This window comes from Eptatretus burgeri, chromosome 1, assembly GCF_056783735.1.
Source record: "Eptatretus burgeri isolate ZD-2024b chromosome 1, Ebu_testis_v1, whole genome shotgun sequence".
Lineage (NCBI taxonomy): Eukaryota > Metazoa > Chordata > Myxini > Myxiniformes > Myxinidae > Eptatretus > Eptatretus burgeri.
Genome location: NC_140961.1, coordinates 17,057,703 through 17,085,202, shown reverse-complemented (window position 1 = coordinate 17,085,202; position 27,500 = coordinate 17,057,703). Strand labels below are relative to the sequence as shown.

General features: G+C 42.9%; 1 protein-coding gene across 1 annotated transcript in view; it reads right to left on the bottom strand.

The window, feature by feature from the left end:
* LOC147033942 (dedicator of cytokinesis protein 1-like) overlaps nucleotides 1-27,500 on the bottom strand; it is a 681,090-nt gene that overhangs the window by 225,793 nt on the left and 427,797 nt on the right. The window contains exons 29-32 of the mRNA XM_085873660.1: nucleotides 27,141-27,235; nucleotides 26,626-26,704; nucleotides 11,674-11,774; nucleotides 10,976-11,034 (exon numbers count right to left, since the gene is read on the bottom strand). Coding sequence (XP_085729786.1) covers nucleotides 10,976-11,034; nucleotides 11,674-11,774; nucleotides 26,626-26,704; nucleotides 27,141-27,235 — 334 coding nt within the window. The remainder of the gene's footprint in view (nucleotides 1-10,975; nucleotides 11,035-11,673; nucleotides 11,775-26,625; nucleotides 26,705-27,140; nucleotides 27,236-27,500) is intronic.

The window sequence follows — 27,500 nt, the reverse complement described above, 5'->3', positions numbered from 1 at the left end:
ATGGCATGGCACCAAATGTACACCAGTCAAGACAAGGCAGACAGATAGCCATCCTTCTGCTTGAAGGTCATTAATGAGCCAGTTGGGTTTTTACCAAAAATACAACAGCAACAATGGAATTATCCTGAGGTTATCTCGGGTTTCCACACTCGCCTCTAAGCTGTCTAGCCTGGGATTGAATCCTGACACAGTTATAAACTTTCATGTTGGTGTCTTGCAGACAGGGTGATTCATCAGTGTGTGTGCCGTCCCTCGGATTGAGGTCAAACTGGGTGTCCCATCTGCTGGCATTACTTGGTGGATGATAAAGACAAATACCCCAAAGTGTCCTTCGCGAAGAGAGGGCGAGCCATCACCGACATCTTGAACAAATTACAATTTCCTGTCCAAACTACTGCAGGGAAGGCAATGGCAAACCACTGAGTATAACCCTTGCTCAGGAAGCTGCTTCGGTGGTGCTGATGCTCTGTGATGGAGGTCATTCAGTCAACATTTTAAAAAGGATAGGGTATTGATATATAGAGAGTGGGAGGGAAGGGGAGGAGGAGGCAAGATAAGGGAGTGGGGGAATAAGTAGAAGGGGGGAGAGGGGAGATGAGAGAGAGGAGAGGGGAGAGAGGAGTGGGGGAGGGTAGAGAGAGGAGAGGTGGAGAGAGAGAGGAGAGGAAGGGAAGAGACGAGAGGGGGAGTTGGAGGAGAGGGGGGGGGAGAGAGAGAGAGAGAAGAGGGTGGGAGAGAGAGGAGAGAGAGAGAGGGGAGAGGGACAGGGGGAGAAAGAGGGGGGGGGGAGTTGCATTTTTTTCCTGTTGTGTCCTGATCCGTTTTGTGTTCTCACTCTTCCATGAGCCTTGGTGACTGTAGACAAAAAAAACTGTCATAGATTGGTAACCATTGTACAGGCTTCATGGGCCGAAAGGTCATTTTTTTGTTGAAATTCCTTGAAAGGGAAGTTATTAATTATATATTGCGAACCATGGTGTCTGTGTGTTCATCTGTCTCCCGCTTATGTTGATGTCAAATTATATTTCACAACCAGGATATCTTGCCCTCCTTTTCGTCAATTCCAACCTCCTCCCCATGATGTTACACCACCATTTTGCGGTGGGTGATGTATGTAGCTCCGAGCTTTGGCTCTTTAAGTTAAACCGAGAGTGCAACACAATTTATATTTTTAATGTCTATTAAATAATTTAAATTGATAGGATAGGATTGATAGAAACTTTCCCCGCCACTGGGAATGCGTACTCTTCCTCGTATGAAATAATTTAGACCATGGTGTAATAAAATGTAGATGCCACAAATGACATGTTTGAAATATATAAGGCTGTATTATATGCGCACGATTTACATACTGCATTGCAAATAGCGATCGATGAAGGTTACAACAATGGCCCCAGTTTGACAAGTGTCAACGCAGAGGAGGGGGATTAAAAAGAGAGCATCTCAATGTCCATCGAATAAATCAGCAGAGGAAGAATAGGAGGATCGATCCGGTAAATACGAAATGGAAAAATGTACGTTCACTGTGAAACAACAATACTTGTTGCGCATTCTGAGTTTCTCACCAAGATATATCCACAGATAATTATTGATGGAAGGGTTGGGGGAAAAAAACATACATTCCCATCAACAAACATCAACAGCAGATCAATGGAGACAGCGCAGAGGGACGAGGAATACAAGGGTGATCGCATAGAGTGAACGGTCTGTAGTCAGTCTGTTACGAAGGTGGGGTCGCCTCATGGGTGGCTTAGGTAGGACGGCAGAATTCAGGCTTTCGGGAAGTTTAACATTCAGTACACTAGGTCGAAGAATTTCACCAACAGCAGCACAATTTGAAAACCCAAACATGCAGTTATCTCTGCTGCTGAGACTTAAAGCATCTGAGTAGAATACACTCCGTACCTCCCTTCGGATTCCTTTTGAGCAGAGTCTCACAAACAGAGGGTGTTTGGCACCTGGCATTCTGTTCTCCTTTTATGTTCTTCAGACAATATTGTTAAAAAGTTCATTAGGCAGCCAGAACTTTGCCAATGTGTTGTTGTTGGTTCACCTTGATATTTTTTGTTGTTTGTTGTTGTGAGTGTATGCGTGCATGTCTACGTGTATTAATATGTGCGGAATTTTTTTATAACAGTAACTACAAAAGACAAGTCTTAGACCCTGTTAAAAAAAAATATTTGATCCTTCCCAAAAGGAAAACTGTTCTATTCATTATACCGAGACTCAGCTGTGTTGCTTATCACCTCTTGGGAACACCCTTTATATATAAAACATGTGCAGCTTGAAGCATTGGAGTGGCCTGCAACCAAAAGTTAAATTATAATACCCCCACATTTAATTTTAAAGCAAGTCTTCATTGCTTTCATTACCTCCACCACCGAAGGTGGACAGAGGTTATGTTTTCACCCCTAATCTGTCTGTGGTTCTGTCTGTATATCTGTTTTTCTGTCTGTGGTCAGGATATCTCACAAAACTATTGGACGGATTTAAACGAAATTTGGTGAAAAGATTGGGTGTATGACAAGGGTAAATTGTAGAAATTTTGGTGAAGATCCAGAACCGGATACGGACATAAAATTTTTTTCAAGAGGGGCCTTTCACCATTGAAAGAGGGGCCCAAAAACGATACAGGGCATGATATCTCAAAAAGTTGTGTGCAGATTCGGACAAAACTTGGTGGACAGGTTAGGTGTGCAAAAAGGACAAATATATTAGATTTTGTTTAAGGTCCAGATGCAGATCTGGCATATTAGTGGGATACAAAATGTAAACTGTTTAGCCTGGTGGAGGTATGCGCTCTTCTGAGTGCTGTTCGAGTTTTGCTCATGCCCTCGTCATATGTAAGCAATGTATTCAGCGAGTACCTCGAGGACGACATAATCTTCCGCAATGTGCTTCCATTGGTTTCACCAATAGCAGATTCAAGCGGTACCATATTCTTTAGAACTGCTAAATAAGCTTTTCTTTCTGGCTCTGTGCCACCAAAACAAGCTGAAAGGCTGGGGTAGCTTGCTGTTGAAGTTGCTTCAAGGTCATGGCATTCCTCTTCTGAACCGTCAAACTGGAGAAGATTTATCTTCAAAATTATGGAGAAAATGTTGTTCAGACCGATGGCTGACTGAATGCTACATGTCCAATTCACTGTCGGGCTGAGTATGTCTTCCTTGCAGTGAAAAATAGACTTTGCGATTAAATTGCATCCTGGTTGTGCAATGTGTAGTTATCGAAGAAAGCCACTATGTTTGTCTTGATTCGATTTGGAAATATCAAGGTTTACAAGTTGAAAAATAAAAACAAAATAGCAATGACAATATGCCTGCCTTGCTACGAAATGTTAACCATTTATTTTGACAACTAAATTTAATAAAACAGTGTTGTCAAAGTAATTTTATCACCCAGGTGGAGGCAATGTGAAAAGGTTGGGAGGGTGTATTGAGAGTTTGAGGTGTTAAATATTAATCTGTAGAGAGCAAAATAAAACAAGAATGATGTCAAGCATAACACGATACTTGCGAAATCCATGAAACAAATTTGACCTTAAAAAATAATTGGTGGCTGAATTAAATGACCAAATATGCAACTCCTCTTCAAATTTCAAGTCAATCGGATGAAAATTGTCAATTTTAGAAACTCGACATTTGTTGACCTTCTGGCCAATGTTGACCTCAAAAATAATTTGTGCTTTAATTCAGTGACATAACATGAAAATCCTCTTCAAATTTCAAGTCAATGGGATGAAAATTGAGGATTTTAGAAATCTCAACTAAGCTGTTGACCTTTGGCCTAAGGAGACCTTTTGGCCTATTTTTACCTCAAAAATTGGTGGTTGAATACAATGACCAAATATGCCACTCCTCTTCAAATTTCAACTCAATCGGATGGAAAGTGACAATTTTAGAAATTCGACATATGTTGACCTTTTGGCCAATGTTGACCTCAAAAACAATTGGTGGTTGAATTCAGTGACTTGATATGCAAATCCTCTTCAAATTTCAAGTTAATGGGATGAAAATTGAGGATTTGAGTAAAATAACCGATTTGTTGACCTTTTGACCTCAAAATACAATAGGCTTCTTGCTTCTGATGAACTCCACCATGTGGTGGAGATTTGTAAAGATCGGTTTAAAATTGTGACTTGTAGGCGATAAACATACAAAGAAGAAAAAGATGTCGTGTCGAGCACGTTACTTGAAAAATCCAACCCCCTTTCCAAAGGTTGCCATGGATACATCAAATTGTCCATTTCTTTAAGATTAAAATTGATAATCTTAATCAAAGCTCAGGTCAATCAGATGAAAATTGATTATGTTTCAGATTGAAATTGATTTTTAAAGTTTGACCTTGAGTTGACCTTTGTCCTTTTGACCTCAAAAACAGTTGGTTTCCAATTTCAGCGATGCACTATGCAATTGCTGCTTAATTTTCAGGTTAATCGGATGAAAATTGATGATTTTTGAAGTTTGACCTTGATTTGACTTTCGGATCTCAAAAATAGTTGGTTTCCCAATTCAGTGACGTAATATGCAAATCTTGTTGAAACTTCAAGTCAATCTGATGAAAAATGACGATTTCAGAAATTTGACCTCAAGATGACCTTTGACCTCAAAATCAAAAGGCTTCTCAGGTGAGACTACCTCGACAGCTTGGTAAAGTTTCATGACGATCGGTTTGGAATTGTGACCTGTAGGCGACAGACAGACAGACAGACAGACAGACAGACAGACAGGATAACAAAATCGACAAACAAATATACTTGAAAAATTTTCGATTCTGCAAGTAATAACGCACGCCACGAGCCATTAACCTTGAAAAAATCTTCGATTTTCGCAAGTTAAAATGGCATTAATAACCAAATGCCCTTCATGTGAAACGTGACCTACGTGGTCATCTTGTTTATAGTTCAGAAGCTGCTTCCCAGACATTAGTGGTGAGATTACCACAGTAGTGAGATTACCATAGTAGTAAGACTATTTTGATCATCAGCTCTTCCTTACCTGACTATAACAAAAGATTGATCATCATTAAAGGTAATTCTGCTAGGAAAAGTAATAGTAAACCACGCAGTGTATTACATGGCGAGTGTGACGGTGCTACGATATAGAGAAAGGTAGACATTGAATTTGATCATACGAAGAAGCCAATCATTTGAGTGAGGAGTGAAAAGGCAAACAAATGGGGTTTCACCTCCGCAACCGAAGATGTACGGAGGTTATGTTTTCACCCCTGTTTGTCTGTGAGGCAGGATATCTCAAAAAATATCCAAACGGATTCGGACGAAAAATGGTGGACAGGTTGCTTGTGAGAAAAGGACGAATTGATTCGAATTTTGGTGAAAATCCGAATCTGGATAAGAGAATATTTTTATTTTTCATGTCATTCCTCACTATTCATAGATGGGATCAAAAACGATGCATAGTATGATATTTTCACAAAGTTATGGACGGATTCGGACAAAATTTGGTGGATGAGAACAAGCCGATTAGATTTTGATTAAAGCCTGGATGCAGATCCGGACTATCAGGGGGATACAAAATGAAAACTGTTCAGTCTTGGGGAGGGATGCGCAATACCGGTGCCATTCGAGTTGTATGTCGATTTGCTTAGAGTGATTGTGCTCAGAGGAGCAAATAATGTCAAGAACAATCTTCTGAGAACGAGATGAAAGAAAAATGTGCAAATACAGTGCCTTGAGGAAGTATTCACACTCCTTGACTTTTGTCACATTTTGTTGTGTTGCAGCCTGAAATTAAAATGGATTAAATTTAATTTTTTGGTCACCGATCAACACAAAATACCCCATAATGAGAAAGTGAGAACATGTTTTTGGCAATTTTGACAAATTAATGAAAAATGAAATGCCTTGGGTCAATAAGTATTCAACCCCTGAACCAATACGTTGGTGAAGCGCCTTTGGAAGCGATTACAGCTTCGAGTCTTCTTGGGTATGTCTGCATCACCTTTGCACACCTGGATTTGGGGATTTTCTTCCATTCGTCCTTGCAGATTTGCTCAATCTCTGTAAAGTTTGATGGAGAGCATCGGTGAACAGCAATCTTCAAGTCTTTTCACAGATTCTCAATGGGAAATATGCCTTTTGGCGAAATGGGGACCTGAGTTGTGTGCTTCCCCATCTGGGTTAGTTGCTGTGGTGACACTGGGCAGTGTTGCTGCATTGTCCAGAGGGTACAGGGTGTGTGTCTTCAACAGTTTGGCACTTACTACCTGATAGTACAGGATAGTAGTATGTCATACTACCTGATGGAGCCCAAACCCAGTCGTAGCATACTGGGAGGCTGCTCCATCATCAGGTGAATAATACCCCGTCTGTTTTAGTGCCATGCCGCCCATGGATGGGTGTCCCTGAAGTGGGCTGGGGTGTGTCATCCACGAGGCCACTGGACTGCTGGTGTTACGGCATCAGGTCATGTAAGTGCACTGATGTCTGGGGTTGCTGTGGCATATACAATGGAGTGTGGCTTTTATACATGGGTTTCCTCACTCTCTTCTTCTTTGAAATATATGGCTGTACAAATGACAAATGGGACCAAACCTGTCATGCATAAAGCACCCACTCTGCATGACAAGATAGTTGTGAGACTTGTTAGTCTGAATGTTGGTACTGTGCGTGGTCGAGCTGGTGAGATAGTGGAAACTGAGCCGCAAAAGAGTGGATGTATGCTGTGTGCAAGAAACAAGGTGGAGGGGAGGTGCTGCAAGAATGGTCCGAGGTAGAAATGATAGGTACAAATTATTTTGGAAAGGTTGTGACTCTGGAACTGGTGGTGTTGGGATTATGGTGAATGAGAAGTGGGTGGAGAAGGTGTTGGAGGTTCGGAGGGTAAATGAATAGTTATAGTCCCAAAGTTGTTGTTTGATAAGCGTATATTAACAGTTGTATCAACATAATGCAACAGATAGGATTAAATGAGTAGGAGGAGGAGGAGGATGAGTTATGGGACACACTTGTGCATGTTGTTTCAGGGATGAGTGAGAGAGAAGTTGTTGTGATAGGAGGGGATTTGAATGGACATGTTGGAGTATTGGCAGAAGGATATGAGGGTGTGCATGGTGGGTCAGGTTTCAGAGTTAGAAACACTGAAGGTGTAAGAATACTTGAGTTTGGGGACACTTTAGAAATGGTCGTCTGCAACACAATGTTGAAGAAAAGGCCGAGCAGACTGATCACTTATGAGTCAGGAGGTAGAAAGAGCCAGATAGACGACTTTCCAGTTTGGAGATGAGATAGGAAGTTGCTTGGCGATGTGAAAATAGGTGGCGAATGTATCTTACAACATCGGCTGCTAGTGTTTGATGTGAAGTTAAGTTGGAGCAGGGAAAAGAAGAAACCTTACGTCCTCAGGAGAAGAGTATGAAATAATAAGAGATCAGAATGTAAAGGAATATTTCTATTGGGAACTTCTGGAAATGAATCTTGGAAACCCGATGGTAGGAGAGGATGTAGAATGTTGTTGCAACTCTTTAAAAGATGGGCTGCTGCGAGCGACTGAAAAGACATGTGGCTGGTCGAAGGGCCCAGCTAGACATGAGGATGCATGGTGGTGGAATAATGAGGTGGACATGGTGATTCAAGAAAAATGTGTAGATACATTATGTTACCTTGGTGATATGATTAGTGCATGTGGTGGTGTAGAGGCAGCAGTGATTGTAGGAATCAGAAGTGGCTGGAGGAAGTTTAGGGACTTGTTACCCCTTTTGACATCGAAAGGGACCTCTCTCCGATTAAAGGGAAAACTCCATGCAGCTTGCATTAGAAGCATGATGATGTATTGCAGCGAAACATGGGTGATCAAAAAGGAGGATGAATGGAGGTGTGAACGAAATGAAATGAGAATGGTGAGGTGGATGTGTGATGTGACACTGAAGGATAGGAAACCAAATGTGGAATTAAGAGATATGTTCGGTATAGAAAGCATTAGTGAGGTTATGCATAGGGGTAAGTTAAGATGGTTTGGACATGTGGAAAGAATGTGGTTGGGTAGTTGTGTGATGAGGTGTATAAATATGAATGTGAATGTGAATGGAAGGAGAGCGAGAGACTGTCCAAGGAAAACATGGGATGTGTTGCTGAGAGATGATCTTAGAGTTAAAGGCCAAACAAGAGGGCGAGCAAGGGATCGTGCAGCCTGGAAAGCAGCCATTAAATGAAACACAACTTACACATGCAAGCATGGAAACAGCCGTAAGACGATGATGACGACGACGACGACGACGACGACGACGACTCAAGTCTGGGCTTTGGCTGGGCCACTCAAGGACTTTCACATTCTTCTTCTGAAGCCATTCTAGTGTTGCTTTCGCTGCATGATTGGGGTCATCCTGGTGGAACATAAATCTTCTCCGTGGTCTAAGGTATTTTTCACTCTGAAGCAGGTTATCCTCAAAGATTTGTCAGTATTTGACTCCACTCATTGTTCCCTCTATCCTTACAAGTCCCCCAGTCCCTACCAATGAAAAGCATCCCCATAGAAAGACGCTACCACTACCAACCACGCTTCGAGGTAGGGATGATGTTAGATGGGTGATGAGCTGTGCTCGGTTTCCGCCAGCCATAACACTTTATATTCAGGCCAAAGAGTTCAATTTTCATCTCGGAAGACCACCGAATATTTTGCCTCATGCTCACAGAGTCTTTCACTTGCCTGTTTGCAAACTCCAAGCAAGCCGTCATGTGCCTTTTCCTCAGAATTGCTTTCTGTCTGACCACTCTCCCATAAAGATGAGATTTCTGAAGTGCTGCAGAGACTGTTGTCCATCTGGCAGGTTCTTCCATCTCAGCCAAGGAATTCTGTAGTTCTGTCAGAGTGGTCATTCGGTTCTTGTTCACCTCCCTGTGGAAGAAGAAGCTCAAGGAAGAGTCTGAGTCGTTCCATATTCTTTCCATTTTCCATTTCCTAATAATGGAGCTCACTGTTCTCTTGGGAACTTTCAACACTAGAAATTGTTTTATACCCTTCCCCAGATCTATGCCTCCTCGCAATTTTTTATCGGAGTTCTACAGACAGTTCCTTGGACTTCATGGTTGAGTTTCTGCTCTGATGTGCACTGTCAACTGTGGGACCTTGTATGGAAAGGTGTTTCTTTCAAAATCATGTCCCATTCATTGAATTGGCCACAAGTGGACTTCCATCAAGTTGTAGAGACATCTCAAGGATGATCAAAGGAAATTGGATGCACCTGAGCTCAATTTGGAGTGTCACCACAAAACGGTTGAATACTTATTGATGAAAGACATTTCAGATTTTCATTTTTCATTCAGTTGTAAAAATTTCTGAAAACATGTTTTCACTTTGTCATTATAGGATATTTTGTGCAGATCAGTGATAAAATTTTGTTTAATTTAATCCATTATAAATTCAGGCTGTAACACAAGAAAATGTGACAAAAGTCAAGGATTGTGAACACTTTCTGAACCTGCACCAAGGGGGAAGAGGGGGTTGACTTGTTCATAAAAAGGTAAGTATTTTTTATTTATTTAATTCTCGCCTTTATGGTTAGGGTTTAGTTATGGCATCTCTCTTCTTTTGCTGTTCCTTCATTCCCCAAATTTGTTGCATCTACCCTATTGCCCCCGCTGACAGTGTATTGCCATTTTGAACTCCGTCACCTCACTCTTCCTTCATCCCACACATTTTGGACACAAAAATATGTTATTACATGCTGGAAGTTTTCATAATGTAGGATAACATTAGTATCATAGCATCAATGCGCATATAACAAATGTAAACATTGAGGTTTTCCTCACAATTTGAAGCATGGACTAGGTTTAGACCTGCATTGGCCAGTGGGACTAAAGAGTAGTGTCAAAGCTATATCAACAGATACCCTATGGCCCATGTGGAAGGCAAGTTGATGATAAAATAAAGAATAGAATGATAAAAGTGAAAATAATTTTTTTTTCTGTTCTCCAAGTGTCGGTAAGTAGGCCAAACAATCTTTATTCACGCCCAAATTTGAATGCATTTCTGAAATAACTACGTCAGGATTGGTGAAAAATTAAATTTGTTTAAAAATTATTTTATTATTACATATTTTTATTACATATTTAATTACATATATATTATTACATATTATTACATATTTAATTAAACAAGAGCTGCAAAAAAATATTTTAAAAATCAATTATAATTTCTGAGATATATTAATTTGGCGAAATCTGTATGTGCCGAAGCGTTGATCATTTGCTATATGTACCGGTGTCATCGAACAAGAATGGACAAAAGTGTGTTTTCATTTAAGTGATAACAGAGAAGATATTTCTTTTCACAGTACATGAAATTGCCCAATTCTATGTTGAAAAAAATAAATAAATAGAATAAAATATAAACAAACGATTTCACAACTGGGCAAGCTCACATCGATTTGCCTTTGATAAACAGTGTAATCTATTTGAAGCCAGCCGGCCCTCTTTCCATGTCCATGAATCTTTACGAATCATGGACCTCCCGAGTGGCATGTATTTCATGAGGATGGTGCACAAGATGGACGGCGTTCCCACATGCCCATGTTCGGTCCAGGATGTTTCTCGTAGCCATGAGGGCTGAGGAATTACGTTGCGGCCTTGGCAACCTCATTAAACCTCTTATTTAGAAACAGCCGCAATTTTCATCCCACGCTTTAATCATCCCTGTAAGATACCCAATTGTGGCAAATATTCGCAGTTATTATACTTTTGTTGTTTCATTTAGTCAAATCACAAGGTTGAAAAAGATGGAAGAGTTAATACTTCAAACGTAATGTCTCCACATTGCAGAACCTCATTTACTCTTGAATGTTGCTTCTTTGGAGGAAAAATTGGAAAAAAAATAAAATAAATTGGATTGGATATTTTGTTATTTCGCCACGAGTCATGCATGCACAGTAAATAATTTTTTGGGAAGAGACATTTATTATTCAAATCTCATAAGAAGAGGCGTTTCATGCGGATGTCAGGACGGTCATCGCGACAACTTACCAAGGTTGTACCAGTTCTCGCAAATCCTTGATCCGATTTGTAGGCGCATGTCTCCGTACCTGGAAAAACCAAGCAGCATAAACGGTGAAATGCTACAATCTAAAAAGGGTCAGATTCAAACAAAAAGGAAATGTTTTTACAACAGCCCGATATCATTGTGGGGGTCAGGTATCGTGGAGTTACAGTCGAGTATAACAGCAATTTCAGCAGAAAATGATTGCTTTTCAGACTGGAGCAGCTAATCATAAACAGTTTTACAATTCCTATAAGTACTCTTTCACAATTATTGAATAGTCTCTTGAATGTCGAGCAATGAGAAGGTTTCAAAACAACCCTTGGAAGACTGACTTGTTGATCAAAGTGCAAGTGTTTTTTTCTCCTACTAGGACCGATAGTGAAAGCAGAGTAGTGTCATTAAGCAGATGCAATACATGTTTTCAAAAAAACTCAAAGGCCTACTTGGTTGGTGTACATCCATGACTGTTCCAATAAGAACATCATCCAATATAATCAATAAATATATCATCCAATAAAATCCACATCCATGGCTGTTCCAACAAGGTAGAGAAATTTAAAATAAATAAAAAAGATTTGTATAATTAGCTTCACAAGATTTTTTTTTTAAACAAGGTTATCCTTTAGCAGCTGTAGCTGGAATCTTGATCACCACCTGAGCCACCGTTCGGTGAATTCCTTACTTGCTCATAATCTTCTTCCACTTGGTTAGAAAGAAGTTCTCAAGCTGCAGAGATTCCTGAGTCAGAAAAGCCACTGCCAGGTGGAAGTAGTTATTCCAGAGCTGCAGAGACAAGATAGAAGGGACGGATATGTGTTTATCCTCAAAGCAGATGCTGTATCTATAAACTATTTTACAAAATTTGTTTCTGGTTTTCTTGCTGCTTATAATGACCTGATTGACTGATCATGGCCGCCATTATTCAGAAAGAGGTGATGTGGTATAAAGTATAAACTCCAGTATAAAGGAATAAATGAAATTGCTCGTTGAGCAAGGAATTGCTGGAATAACTTTGTCATATCTCCATGATCTCTGAAAAAACAAAAACCTGGAAAACAATTTGGTTCTTATAAGTCGATAGTGCTACTATTTAATGAGTTACAGCACTTACTTTGGTCATGATCATAACTTGGAAGTCAATCGGACTTGAAATGGCGTTTTTATCGCAATTTGAGAGTTATGACCCGATCCCCCTAATATTAGACCCCCGACCGCAAAGAAGGGTGTTGGTGTGACACCCCAATGAGACATATTGTTGGATGCAGTATTGGAAGATGCACATTTTGGATTTAGTTTGAAGTCGATACGACCATTTTAGCGGACGTTATTGCGAAAATAAGAATATCGGTTTTTCAGTGACCTTGACCTTGACCTTTGACCAAGATTCACCAAAAACGACAAGTGTCTAAGTTGGACCATGGCCGACGTCTGTACCCAGTTTGGTCATGATCGCTGAAATGGTGTGGCTGCTACAGGGTAAACAAACACACAAACAGACAAACAGACAGACAGACACACAGAATGACACACACAACCGACCAACATATTTGCTGAAATCCGAAGGATTCCGGCAATTAATAACTACGAATAGTAAATGACATCAAAAATTAATCATCTAATTATTAAATTGTTTGGAAAGAAGTGCGAATAACACATTAGCATGAAAACACACACACACACACACACACACACACACACACACACACACACACACACACACACACACACACACACACACACACACACACAAATATGCAATATATAAAGTTCATTCTAACCATTTACCAACTCACTGACTGATATTAATGATCGGTACCTTCCAGATGATGTAAAACGCTGAAATTTTGCGTGCTGACAGACATCGAAGCAAATACACTGGGGGGGGGGGGGGTCACAGAACCATTGGAAATTGTCGGTAAACGCAAACATAAACAAACTAGAAGGGCTCCCGGTAGAGTGCATACCTCCGCCATGTAGTGCCTGATCCACGAGAACATATCGGGCCTAATGCATTTTTGAAACATAATGTCATATATCGTTTTTGGCCCTATCTCTCAGTGGTGAAGAATCACTTTGAAAATTAAGTAATTCTCGTATCCCGATCCAGATTCAGATCTTCATCAAAATCGAAACAATTAGTCCTTTCCACACACCCAACCTGTCCACAAAATTTCATCGAGATCCGTCCTCAACTTTTTGAGATATCATGTACACAAACAGACAAAGAGACAGAGACAAACAGACAGAAAGGGGGTGAAAGCATAACATCCTTCACCTTCGGTGGTGGAAGTAATGAAAAAAAAAATGAAAAAAAGAAATCCAGGTGAGCAACCCAAGACAATGGGAGAAGCAAGGTAATTTTGTGTGCTGACAGACATCGAGGTCGATACACTGGGAAAATAAATCACAGAATCGTGGGAAAGCGTCCGTAAATGGGACTTCTGGTTCTGGTTTTTGAGTGACGGTTGGGTCTCTCAAGGGGTCTCTGCTGACTTTCTCAAAGACAAGTTTCCAGTCGTTTCTCATATTTGGACTGTTTGCTTTTGTTGCCTCCATATTTACTGTGTGTTCCTCGTTTGGTTTTGTTTCAAAATGTGTGCCATTTGGTGAGTTTTCATCGGTCTCGTCATACCGGGTTTCCCTGAGGCTGACCGGTCTTCCCGTCTATGTGCATGATCATGTTTATTTGTATTTTCTCCTTATTAGCATCAGTTCTTATTTTCTCCACTTTTCCCTCCACCCTCCTCCTCTGCCTCCCAACTGTACCCTCTGTTTCATGTCTTAAAATATAAAAAACACAAAAAAACAAGCCTTTTCCCTTCTCACCGAATACCCCATGTAACCACATGACATCTCTTTCGCAAATCTTCTTCCTTCATTTTTCCGACACAAATTCACCAGACACCTTCACAATTATTTCTTCAACCTTCCCTTTCCCTAATCTTACCTTATCTTAAAAAAAAGGCTCTTAAAATGTTTCAACATCCTCTTTCACGTGTGTGCTTCTCTGTATTGTGTCATAATTCACTCCTCTTTTTCTTCTTCAAAAGACTGTTTTCAATTTGACCTTTCCTTCATCCCATGTCTAAAACGTCCCACTGTTACGACGTTTCTTTTTCTCCATTCTCTTAATTCTCCTTTATTGCATCCCTCACTTAATGTCTTTAATTGCATCTCTGACTTAAAACTTTTTTAAATCCCAGTATGCAATGCATGTTCATGTTCCTTCAATCGTCCCTCGTTTCCAACTTCAGTGCCAATTCATGCCAGCTCCTTAAATCCACCTCCTCCAAACTCCTCACCTGCTTTACACGCTCCTTACCCCTCCCATCTTGCCGCTCATCCTACCTCTGCTCTTAGCACCTCTTCACTGTTTTATGCTTTTGTATCACCTCATCCTCTGGTGTCCCAAACTGTGTGGTGTTATAACATCTGTGAGCTCCATTCTAACCGAAGAGCTATCTCACTCTCTCAATCATTACACTCCTAAATCACAACAAACAAGCTCTTTCTTTCCTCTCATCACATCTCCCTCTCTTCCCAACCCCTCAAGTCTTGTACCTCCCACTACCTGCTCCATTTATCACTATACCACTACCAAGTCTAATCCTTCCCCTCTCCACACCTCCCTCATTAACATCCGTCCACTTAGCTGTCTGCTCTTATCGACTCCCCTCTCTCACAAAGCTTCCCTCTCACCCCTGACTCTCAAAGCAACCTCACACTCTTCCCCCCTCCAAGCTTCCCTCTCACCTTTCTCCAAAACTCCCCCTTCACCCTTCTCCCTCAACTCTCCCCTCTCACCCTGCTTCCTATAATCTCTCCCTCACTCCCACAAAGCTGTGTCCTTCCCCTGCCCTCTCTGTTCCACCCCATCACTCACTTCCTCCAATCTTCAACTTCCCTCTGCCCCCTCTCTTATTACTCCCCACTGTGCCTCATCCCATCACCACCAAGACTTTTCTCCTCATCCGGCCCTCTCCCCTAGATCTTCTGCAATCCCCCAGACTCTGTTAACAACTCTCCCTAAATGCCCCACTCCTCCCTCATCCTACCCTTGCCCTCCCCACAACTGCACCAAAGCCTCCTCCCCTCCCTATTCCTTAACAGTGTGGACCTCAAACATTGGGGCCTTCACTCAAACCTGACAGATCTCTCCATACAGGTTGCCACTGACAAACCAGACATAATCTGCTTCACAGAAACTTTCCTCCTTCAAAACGTCTCTGACTCCTTGGTATCTCTCCTTGGTTACTCCCTCCTCTGGGATGACAGAACTGAACCTCAGCCTGGTAGCGGAGTTGCTTTTTTCATCAAAAGCTCCATTCCCCACTCTCCACACACTGCCCTCATTCACCCACACCCCCAGGAATACCTCTGGCTACGGATTCCCCTCCACTCCCACCTCATGTTTATATGTGTGTTGTACCGTCCACCAAACAGTGATGACTCCATCTACACCTCACTCTTTGAAAACATGGACCAACTTCTATCTTCTCATCCCAACCCTCTCTTCCTTATTTGTGGTGACTTCAATTGTCATCATGCCAGTTGGCTGTATGTGGGTACCTCTCTCACCTCACCTGCCATGGCTCTTCAGCAAAAGACTTCTGTGACTCATTGGGACTGACTCAATCTCTCAACTTCCCGACCCGGATCTCAACCAATGGTACTCCATCTCTTCTGGATGTTATTTTGACAAATTTCCCTGATAACATCTGCTGTGTTTCCTCTGCTCCAATAGGTTCTTCTGACCACATGCTCGTCAAAGTAAACATCTCTCTGGCTGTTATTAGAGAACCACCTCAGCATTTCACTCAAGCCGACTGGCAGGGTCTCCTCGCAGCCTTCAAACTTCTTGACTGATCTCCCATCTCTACTTCCTCCGACATCAACTCATCCTGGGAATTCCTTCAAGGAAATTTGCTCTCTCTCATGCACAGATTTATCCCATCTCGTCTTCAGTTGTCATACCCTTCCTCCCGCCCATGGTTCAGTGAAGCGTGTGGTGAGGCAGTTGTCCTGAAACAACTTGCATTCACCTCATGGAAGGCAATCTCACTGAAGGCAATCTCAGTTCCTTCCACAAAGCTCAGATCAAGTGTGTGTCTACTCTCAGGAAAGCCAGGAAAAAACATTTTTAATCTCAAGTCAAAACTCTCAAACCTGTCTCCCTCCTCCAAATCCTGGTGGCCTCTATTTAAGTCTGTTTCTAATGTATGTTCCTCCTCCAACCCTGCTTTTCCTCAAATGGCAGCAGAGCTGACACTCCACGTGAAAAGACTGAATGCCTAAACTCCGTGTTTGCTTCTAATTCTTGTCTCTCAACCCCATCGCTTTCTGTATCCACCTTACCCAGTCGCACTGAGCGGTTCCAGGACTCTGTATCCAATTGACCAGACAAAGTGGAGAGTTTGCTGTCAAACCTCGACTTAGATTCTGCAACCGGTCCAGAAGACATCAGACCACGTGTCCTAAAAACCTGCTCTGCTGCTCTTGCTCACCATCTTTCTCTTCTATTCACAATCTCATTTGCTCAATGAGATTACCATCTCTCCCCCAAAATGAGGCTGAGTCTTAAGGTGTCTCACTCTCTCACCACAGGCAGGTCAGTGGTCTTTCTGTCTTCCACCATCTCCTCTCCAGCCTCACCCCCCCCGCCCTGTCTGTGATATGGTTTGTGAGCTTAAGGTCTGCCAGCAACCCACTTCTGGTAAAACTACCATAATCCAGAATCACTGCTAACCTTCATTCTTTCATTCCACGTTTTTTCCCACCTTTGGAACAAACTCACACACCCTCTTCAATCCCACGCTTCCCTCCAAGTCTTCAAAACAGCTGTTCACCACCATCTCTTATCTTCGCCCATCTAAAACCACGATCTTTTCTACCCGCATTAATGCAGCCCAACCCCACCTCCTTTGAATTCCCTGATTTCCTTCCTGAAAGTCCGTCTTGTAAGGACCTGAAAGTCCCTGTAGTGTCCATATTGTTTACCCCGTGGACCCCGCCCCATCCATCACCCTTCCTCAGATCTCATGTCCCTGTTCCCCACTGTTTTGTGATTTCCACTCCTGCCCCTCTTGTCTCCTGCTCCCCTTGTTATACATTCTGTGTGTTGGCTCATATACGAGCCTCAACATTGTAAATGTAGAAACAAACAAACAAAAAAAATAAAAGAAAATAAATACATGAAAAAACATACAAATGAGCAACCTTTAGCCAATAGGGAAGGTCAGGTCAGGTCAGGTATAGGAGGATGCACCAGAGCAGCACGTCGCTGCATCCAATTTTCTGCTGGTACTCCAGTGGCCTCTGTCTGGCCATGCAACAGGCAGATACCTGGCCCATCCCCACCTCCTTCAGATGTTAATCAACCAGCTGCAACCAAGAGGCACGCGGTCAGCCGATTGGCCTCCTCCACTCACGAGGCTCCATCACTGAGAGAATCTGTTGAGCAGGATCGTCATCAGGAAAACGAGTCACATGTCCATGCAGCCACAGCTGACGCTCAGGGACTATACAGGTAACAAATCTCCTTTGATTCTCTCTCAGCAACCGCTCATTGGACACAAAGTCAGACCAGTGATAGCCAAGGATTCTCCAAAGAGACCTGGTACCAAAGGAATTAAGTCTCCATCTCAGATCCCTGGTCAGAGTCTAAGTCTCACATCCATAGAGCAAGACCGGAAGCACCAAGGTCCAGAAGATTCGGACTTTGATCCTCATGCACAGGTACCGGCAGCGCCACACCCCATGATCCAGTGAATCCATGACTCCCCAGGCCCGACCCAAATGTCTATTGACCTCTGGATCACAGTCAGCAGACACATGAATTTCACTGCCAAGGTAAGTAAATCTCTCCATGGCCTCAACATCCTCGCTAAAAACAGATACAGACAGGATAGCAGCATCAAAGATGTCAATGAAAGCCTGGATCTTAGTTTTGACCCAGGATACCCGTAATCCCAGCAGCTCCAACTCCTCATTCAGCACCTCGAGGGCCCCCAAAAAGATATCTAAAGTCTCCACAAAGATGACTGCATTGTCTGCGAAATCAGGGTCAGAGATCTTGACAATCCCAAACGATGCACCGCAGCTTGATCTCTCTAACATCCTCCACAGAATCCAGTCCATACAAGTGCTGAAATGGGTGGGGGCCAGTACACACTCCTGAAGAACTCCAGTAAAAACTGGAAATAAGTAAGAGATTGTATCACCAAATCTCACAGCTGTCAAGAGTCCACCACCCTCCGCTCTAACTGCAGTACACCAAGGGATGAGCTTGGAGAAACACAAAGTGGGAATTCTGCTGCAAGCATTGAGCAGGACGAGAATCACTTGACCACAGGTGATGCTCCACCACCTTGCAGATTCCTCGCACATAGGCCTCCTTGTCCTCCATCAGCACACGTACTGTTTTACGCCTGAACTCCCTGAACAGCTCAGCTCTGCCATTAAGCCTGGCCCTGTGACTGGACAATGGTATCCAGTGTCCCTTGAGAGACAAAATTATTCTTCGCTCTCCGGTGAGTTCCAAGACATCCACTGGTAACATCAAGGACGGTGGTCTTGAAGGCACTCCGCAACTCTTCAGGATCTCCCAAAGTACCCAGACCACCCAAATCTCCACTCAGCCTGTTCACAAACTCCTCAGCTACCCTATCATTCTTGAGCTTGCTAACATTCAGCCTCGCTGGGATGGTCCCATTCTCTTGGATTTAAGCTGAAACTTCAGAGTTGCTCCAACAAGCCTGTGGTCAGTATTGAGGAACTGAGCACTCTGGTGGACCCTGCAGTTCTGGATGATTCTCCAGTGACCATCAATGAGCACATGGTCAATCTCCTTTGCCACACCACCATTGTTAGAATACCAAGTCCAGCGAGGAGCCTGTGAATGCTGAAACCATGAACCAGCCACCCTCAGTCTATGACTTCTTGCAAAGTCAAGGAACTTAGAACTATTCTGGTTCACAGTTTCAGACCTATGGGGACCAAAACATGTCTCATAACCATCCCTATCAGTTCCAGTCGATGCATTGAAATCCCCCATGATGAGAAGAGTATCTTGCCTGGGGCACTGATCAACCACAGACTCGAGCGTGGCAAAGAATGTGTCCTTCACGGTGAGATCACTCACCTCAGTCGGAGCATTTACAGAGACCAGGGAAATGACACCCAAGGAGTCACGAATCCTGAGTCTCATAATATGCTCATTGACAGGTGTTGCCTAAATTATCATTGGAGTCACTTGGGCATGGTAACCATCAGAGCGATCAAACCAATAGTAGGTGTAACCACCTGCCATGATCTCACCACAATCCGATCTCCGAACCTCAGAGAGTGCTGCAATATGGATGTCCAAATGCTTGAGCTCAGATGATGACAGAGACAGGTGATCATCCTCTCTTAGGGATAGGACATTCCAGGCACCCACCCGAAGGGACCGCCTCAGGTTAACCTAAGGAAATGACACCTCAGCACCACCCCGATACACACACACACACACACACACACACACACACACACACACACACACACACACACACACACACACACACACACACACACACACACACACACACACACACACACACACACACACACACACACACACACACACACACTACCGCAATCTGACCAGGGAATGTCACCCCATGATTTCCCTCCTATCATCAAAGATTGGTGGTTCCAAAGGCTTTGTCCCAATCCCATCATCTGGTGAGCTGTCCTGTGAAGGGCATCTGCACATGCACAGGAGGTACTCCCATGGAGCGGGTTTTCAGATTTTGTTTTTAATGCTTTTAGAAAGTTTTGCGGAGTGAATGGTTTTACAGTGGCCGGAGTAGAAATCCTGCCACCACAATGGGGAAGCATACCCAGATAATAGTATATAAAGCTCATTCTAAAAACTGACTGACTCATTGACTGACAGATGTTAATGATCGTTCATGACAGATGTACCTTCTGGGTGACTGAGAATGCTGAAATTTCGTGTGCCAATGGACATCAAAGCCGATACACCGGGAGAAATCACAGAACTGTCGGAAAGCATCCGTAACTGAAAATATCTGACAATAAGTGCAGCCTTGTGCTCACTGCAGGTGAGTGACCCAAGACAATGGGGAAGCACGGTTAGTTTTTGCTAACAATATATATATATATATATATATATATATATATATATATATATATATATATATATATATATATATATATATATATATATATATATATATATACACACACATACATATCAAATCGAACCCCCTTACTTGTCGAGGCAGCAGGGCACAAATCGCGTCCCATCACAGTGCTTGCTGCATGACCTGCCAGCAACAAGTGTCGCCCGTCACACGAGCATTGTCTCTGCCCTGCTGATCACCAGTCAGGTTTGCAGGCAGGAATATTAAAATCACCCAAAGACACGATGCTGACGTCATGTACAAAAATTACACCAACACATCACCTCCAAACTGGGAGGCATCCGAATGGCACTCAAGCCTTTGCAGACTGAGAAGCTTCTGGTCACAAATAGATGAAAGCAAAGATGTCAATCTAGATTTCACCCTTGTTGTGGACTCATCAGGACAACATACTGCTGTTTTTTTTTTATTTGTGACCATATTAGGCTCAATAATAAAACTTAATTCAACCCCCGATTGTGATTCATCACCATCGGCTTTAAATCTCAGTCTGCAAAGTAAACAATTGTCTGACAGGGCAGACCACGAATCAAGCCCAATCTGGAACCAGTATGATGTAGTTGAGGAAGGTGAGGAAAGATGGGACGCTTTCAATTTACATGAAAAACAAAAACTCTTCCTCCTTCATTGGGTGGTCGCGAGAGTACCCTTATTTTCACTTTTTCCGTCTGTCTGTATGTTTGTATGTTTGTTTGTTTGTATGTAATGGACAGCTCTGGAGGCCAGAGGAGTCAACCGATTTTGATGAAACTTGACAGCTGGTTCATACCAGGATCTAGTTCTATGCTTTTGAGCACCGTTGCTATGGACACCACCATTGCCTAGCAACGGGATTTTGAAATATTTGAAAAATCCTAAAAAAATTATTTTTTCGAAAATCAAAAATCGGCTTCCAGGCTTTTGTGCGCATTATAATCAACCTCTTTGTCAAAAATTTTCAGCCCGATCCGTCAAACACTGTATGACTAGTATGCAATTATGTAGCGACCACCCATGTCACCTACCGGCTTGTATATGTTTGTTTGCATGGGATGGACAGCTCTGGAGGCCAGATGAGTCAACCGATTTTGATGAAACTTGACAAGTAAGTTCATACCAGGATCTAGTTCTATGCTTTTGAGAACTTTTGCTATGGACACCACCGTTGTCTAGCAACGGGACTTTGAAATTTTTGAAAAATCCTAAAAAAATTATTTTTTTGAAAATCAAAAATCGGCTTCCAGGCTTTTATGCGCACTATAATCAACCTCTTTGTCAAAAATTTTCAGCACGATTCGTCAAAAACTGTATGACTAGTATGCAATTATGTAGCGACCACCCATGTCGCCTACCGACTTTTCATCTCGTTCTTCACTTATAATAATGGTGAGTCTCATTCAATCCTGTTTCTCATATCGATTAAAGGCTAGCTATATTCAATGCTGTACTTTTATTTTTTTTTATATTTCCATCTTATTCAAATCACCTGATCAAACAACATTTCCGATTATCCACTGCATATTAAAGCATCAAAAAGCAGGTCAATCTACTTGCAACACAGTCACTGGTGGTGTCTTCAATCAATTCAACAATATTTGGAAAAGCATGAAGATCAGCCTCAGCACCAAAATCAAACTTTACAACAGTGATGTTGCTTCAACAATACTGTATGCCGCAGAGACCTGGCAGACCAGGAGATGCCTCCGGAACATTTTTGGCATCGAATTGAACAACTTTGTAACCGATGCGGAAGTAAGAAAGAGGACAAAGCAACATACACGTCTGATACTTTGCAAAAAAAACAAAAGAAGACCGACATGGCTTGGACGTCAAATAAGCCCACCAAGCCACAAATATCCCACCAGACATTGACATGGCAACCACATGGAAAGAGACTGAGAGGAAGAACTAAAACATCCTGGTTAAACACCATCAACAGAGACCTCCAGGGACCCAGTCGCCTACTCAAATGTGGAATGGATCAGCAGAAGCAGATTGTGGTGGAGATCTTTTGTCGTCTCATATGTCAGACGGTACAGGAGAAAACAGGTCTGATACACGTGCGTGCGTGCACACACACGGTGGTAGCGGGGGGGGGGGGGGGGAGCAGTGTGATTTGCCGCATCCCTCTCATCTGGGATGAAAAGAAATGAAGGTCGCGTTGAATACATGAGTTTTGAAGGCAGTAAAGACCAAGCCGAAAACAGCAGCTTCGATGGGAAGAGATGTGCACAAATCGCCCAGTATCATTGCATTTGACATAGATTTGTAACGCAGCCAGGCCATGCAGCTTGGAAGGACTTGTTGACCCCATGTTGCCGGGAGAGAAGGCCCAAGTTTTGGCGAACTCCCTCTTGCAAAGTTCCGTTCATTGAGGACGAGAGTCTGAGTTTTGTTGTATCGAGGACCGCGCCGAACACGACTTCAATGGGAGTGAGAACCGAGCAGAGGACAGCAGCTTTGGTGAGCTAGAAGGCTCTGCACGTGGTGCCAGAAGTCACGCTGATCGACATGTGTTTGGGACGCGGCCTGGCCTTGTGGCTGGTTGGGTTTTGCTGACCCCATCATGCTGAGGACGACAACCCGAGCTTTGGCGACCCCATTTTTGCTAAGTTCCACTTGCACGGGACTGAGTTAGTGGGATCCAAGGCCATGCTGAACATGACGACTTTGATGGGAACAAGAACCAAGCTGGGTGCAGCAGCCTTCGTGGCCTGGTGCCCTGGCCTTGCGGCTTCTTGGGTTTTGCCGACTCTATCCCATCAAGCAAGGATGTGACCGAAGGAGGATGAAACAAAAAAGGAAGAGACTGAGATGGGGCATTCCGGGGTGTTCCCCAAAGACTGCACGGGAGGTCACATGGATCTACATCGTCACCACTTTGGTGACCGAGGAGGAAACAGAGCACTGATGAGGAGATGGTTTGGTCCATGAGTTGTGGATCATCGTCCTTCCCCCCCCCACCGCACCCCTCCCCCGCCCCTCCCCAAGACCACCGGCAAAGATTAAAGAAAAAACACCCTGAAGCACTAATTGGGGTCACACTCACACTGATCTTATGCAGCATGTAATTAGCCCAGAACTGTAGGAGTGGCACACCAAACAAACAAAAACACACACACACTTTCAGACATGGGAGGGCTCTGTTCCACTGTCTGAAACCCGCATGTATGGAGATAACAACCAACAAAAGGTTTAATTCTCAACAAGTCAGACACAGAGGTACTGATTACTCCTCTTATGGGCTTGTTTATAGCATATGAGTGTTTGCAACTCCCCTATATATATGGGATCAAAAGTTGGCCACAAAGCCAGTTCAATATATTGTAATCATAGCTGTTAGCTTTGCTAAGAATGAATAGTAGCTTGTCAAAAGGAAAGTCATTTAAAATCTAAATGCACACAGATTAAAGGTATTATGGTTGTAAGTATTTTTTACAAATGGAGATCCTCCGAAACCTCGTCTTGCAAAATCAGGATTGAATTCAGACACGAGACCAAATGATAAATCACAGCACAATACTACGAATAGTTGATGCAATTATCAAGATGTGGATCATATACATATACAAGTCATAGCCAGCTGCTTGTAAAACAAGTAGAAAGTTATTTAAGTCATGAATAACAAGCATTATAATCTATAACCGCATTGCCAAGCTTTAAAATGGGTGGATGTTCATCAAAGCCACAGCGAATAACACAAGTAGCAATCCTAACCGAAGGGCAATTCTGCACACAGAATTCTCTGGCAGGTTCCAAGGTGATTGCCCTTCTGCCTTTGCTGCAGTAATCATCTCAAGATGAGTTGTCTGACATATCCTTCGTGAAAGCAGGGAAGTGATAAACAATTTCCCAGGAGAGTCACCTGTGATGAAAAGTCTGCAGGAGCACTATCCAGAACTCTGAGACCGGGATCTATGACTTAAAGTCTTGAGACTCAGCAACAGAATCCAGGAATGCAAGAATTGAGGATGGAGTGTTCAACAACGGAACTTTATCAAGAATAAAAAAATATATAAACATTCAAGGATTGGAACACTAGCATTGCTAAGAGTAGAAGGACAGCAAAACAATTCTCCATAATAATCACAGTAGTGCCAAAAAGAATTGCATAAGCAGTTTACGAGTGGCTCGTTAATGAAGGATTTTGAGTAATAGAATCTCAATTAAATTTCATGAAGCTGATCCCAAAAGAAAAACACCATCAGGAAAAGAGAGGAAAGCCTGACAGATGTATTACATCTCAAATCATGCAGTTTGTCGGATGAGGACTAAGGTCCAGGTATAAAATAAATTTGTGGAACGAAATAGGGACCATGTGGTTGTCATGACATCGCATATTGACGCTAACCCGCCGACCATGCGCAGCAGTGAGGGCCACGAGTATCGACGACCAGCACCCATTCGTGAAATTGATGAAGGTGCAGCAACGATCTCGATCAATGTGAACAATTCACTTGCAGACCGGGTCTCTCTCGCTATCGAATGCAGCCTGTGCCTGCTGGCTGCATCATTGGTTGGGACGCAGCTCTGACGCTAATACAGTGTCCCCCTTAGCAGTAAAAAATGACCGTTTTTACAGCCATTTTTCCCTACTGTGCAGGGGTTTGGCTTTTTCTTGAGGCAATGTTTTATGGCCGGATGCCCTTCCTGACGCCAACCCTGGTCACCTCTTACGACACACAGGGATATGGTACACCTATTCTAACCGGGGCATACACCGGGACCAGTACACTGGCACTCATTTCGACGACCTCGGAAGGATGACAGTCTGAGTCAACCCCCTGGTGTTAATTCAGCAGCCAACGGGGCTTGAACTCAGGACCCTGGGATCCCAAGCCACCATCCTAACCACTAAGCCAACACCAGGCTTCTGCAGACCTGGTGTTGGAAAGGGAGAGAGTGAAGGATTACTCAAGGGGTTTTGGGAATACCCCTACTGGAGCAGCAGAGGTAGTATCTCACCGCTTATCAGGAGGACCCGTTCCCAAGGGTTTGGTCGGATGACCCCTGGAGTTATTGTATGTAACATGAGAGATGGTTTGAACTCACTGTCACTCCAAAAGCAACCCAAATGAACAGGACAAAATTAAATTGCAGTATTATTGGGCTTATTCGACACCCTGACAATAGTGATTTATAGAAGTGTATGTAGCTTGGAAACAATCAGGCATACTGTGTATGATAGACAATTGTTTTCAAAATTGGTTAGCAAGGCCTTTGTCCATATCTCTCATTGGAGCACTGCAGGCTCGAGCTGCAGCAGAACATGTCTCTTGGATTCTGTGGAATCTAAAGCCCTCAACATTATTGGAATCTCCCATTATGAGGCCGAAGAACAAGGTCGGAGGTTTATCTGGCTTATACTGTCTGTTATCCAACATTGCTCCCTCTGCTTTTTCAGGACTCTCACCCTCCCCAGCATCTCCAGGATGCATGCGTTCTTACAGTTAAACCCTTCTGGTCAAACTTCAAAAATTTAGGATGACTACACACCGACACCTCCTTTGCTCGTCACTTATCCCATGTATGGAACCGCCTTCCTGAAGCTGTTCTGTCCCACTCTTCTCAAAGGTTTTAAGCAGGCTTCATGTCATGCAATATCCCCATTCTGACGCATGATCTTTATTACCTCCATTAACCCTTCATAGCCTAACCCTCATACTTGCTGGTTTCAGTGTTTCCTCCTATCCTCTCGATCTATTTTCCTGTTCATTTATTCCCTTTGCTGGTTGTGCCCAATTCTTATCAAGCTATCCCACTCTCGATTTAAGCTTGGTCTTCCGTAGCCCCACTCTTGTAAAGACAAACAGTTCAAGATTAGACTGAAAACAACTGCAATTGGAAACGACACTCGGGGAAAAAATATTATTAACGAAAAATTTGTCGTAGTGGAGACACTATTCCTTTCTGTCCTGTGTTCTATGGAGTGAGCGAGACCGACAGGAGAGCTTTGGGATATGTGTGCCCACGTTTGAGCCATCAAGCCTGGGTGTGAATAATCTTCAACACTACCATCCAGGTGTTTTGCATGCAGGTCAAGGCAGCGATGTGTACACTGTCCATCCTGAGTACATTAGCCAGATGACCTGTCTGAGAGCTCTGGTGGTTTGTGTTGTTGTTGTTGTTATAGTAGTGGTAGAAGTAGTAGTTTATTTTGAGCGACTTTATGGAAGTGGTTGGGTCATGCTGACAGGCTGCACAATGCACCAGCAAATATTACTTCCATGGAAGATGTAAAGGAAATCCTCTCCGTTATATTCTACGTCAGGCCATTTTTAATTAATACTACATAATCTACAATATAACATTTTGTGCTTCATCTCATGTCTTCATCCAACTCGAACAAGAAGAACAAAGACGGAATAAGTTTGCGAGAGTGTTTGCACGGATGTGGACCAAAATTAAATAATTAAGAGGGGAAATAGGAAGATAAGCGTTCGCAATACCTGCAATTCAAAGCTGCTGTCATCGAGGAACTTTTGATTGAGGATGTCTGCAAATTGGCAAATGGCTCGAAGAAAAACTCTGTGGACAAAAAACAAAAAAATACAGTCTTCTCTTAAATCGTCGCCTTATGACCGACCGCCAGAATTCCCATTTGCTCTTACTAACTTCCCAATTCTTTTTTATTATGCTAATGCTTTTGCTTTTATGTCCTACAGCATCTGCTCATTGTGCAGATTTATTAAAACCAATGGTACTTGTTCCTCAAGAATACTCATCCCAAGTATAATTTTCTTCATGCTCAAGTGCCTCCATCGCGGCAGGCAAACTTTTCAGCTGAATGCGCGAGGAGATGCTTTATGTCATCGGCTTTTGGTCTCTTTCTTAATTTTCCCTTTTCATGAAAGCAAATCCTCGCCATATTTTCTACTGAGATGTACATTTCCTTCCTGCAGCCTTGTCGTTATTTTTTTAGACTGACTTCTCATGTCATAAGAACACCCTTCTCCATCCATACCGGTTCTGAGTCATGTGCATAAGGACCCAGTCGGCTGGGTACACATTGCGGCTGATCAGGTCCTTGAACAGCAGAAAGGTCTCCATGAGGAAGTCCTGAAAACGAGAATGATGACATGATTGTTAAACTTTAAAAGGAGGATCATATTGTGATATAAAACTATGAGGGCCATTCAAAACATTATTGGAACGACATACTCGCAAAGGGCCAAGTAAGGTTAACTTTTATTTTATACGAGCAAATATTACCGTCGCTTCGCTGTCGGTAATAATAAAGAGGAGAGGGAGAAAAGGAGATGGGAAGAGGGATAGAGGAGTGGGAAAGAGGGAGAGATGGATGGGGAAGAGGGAAAGAAGGGTG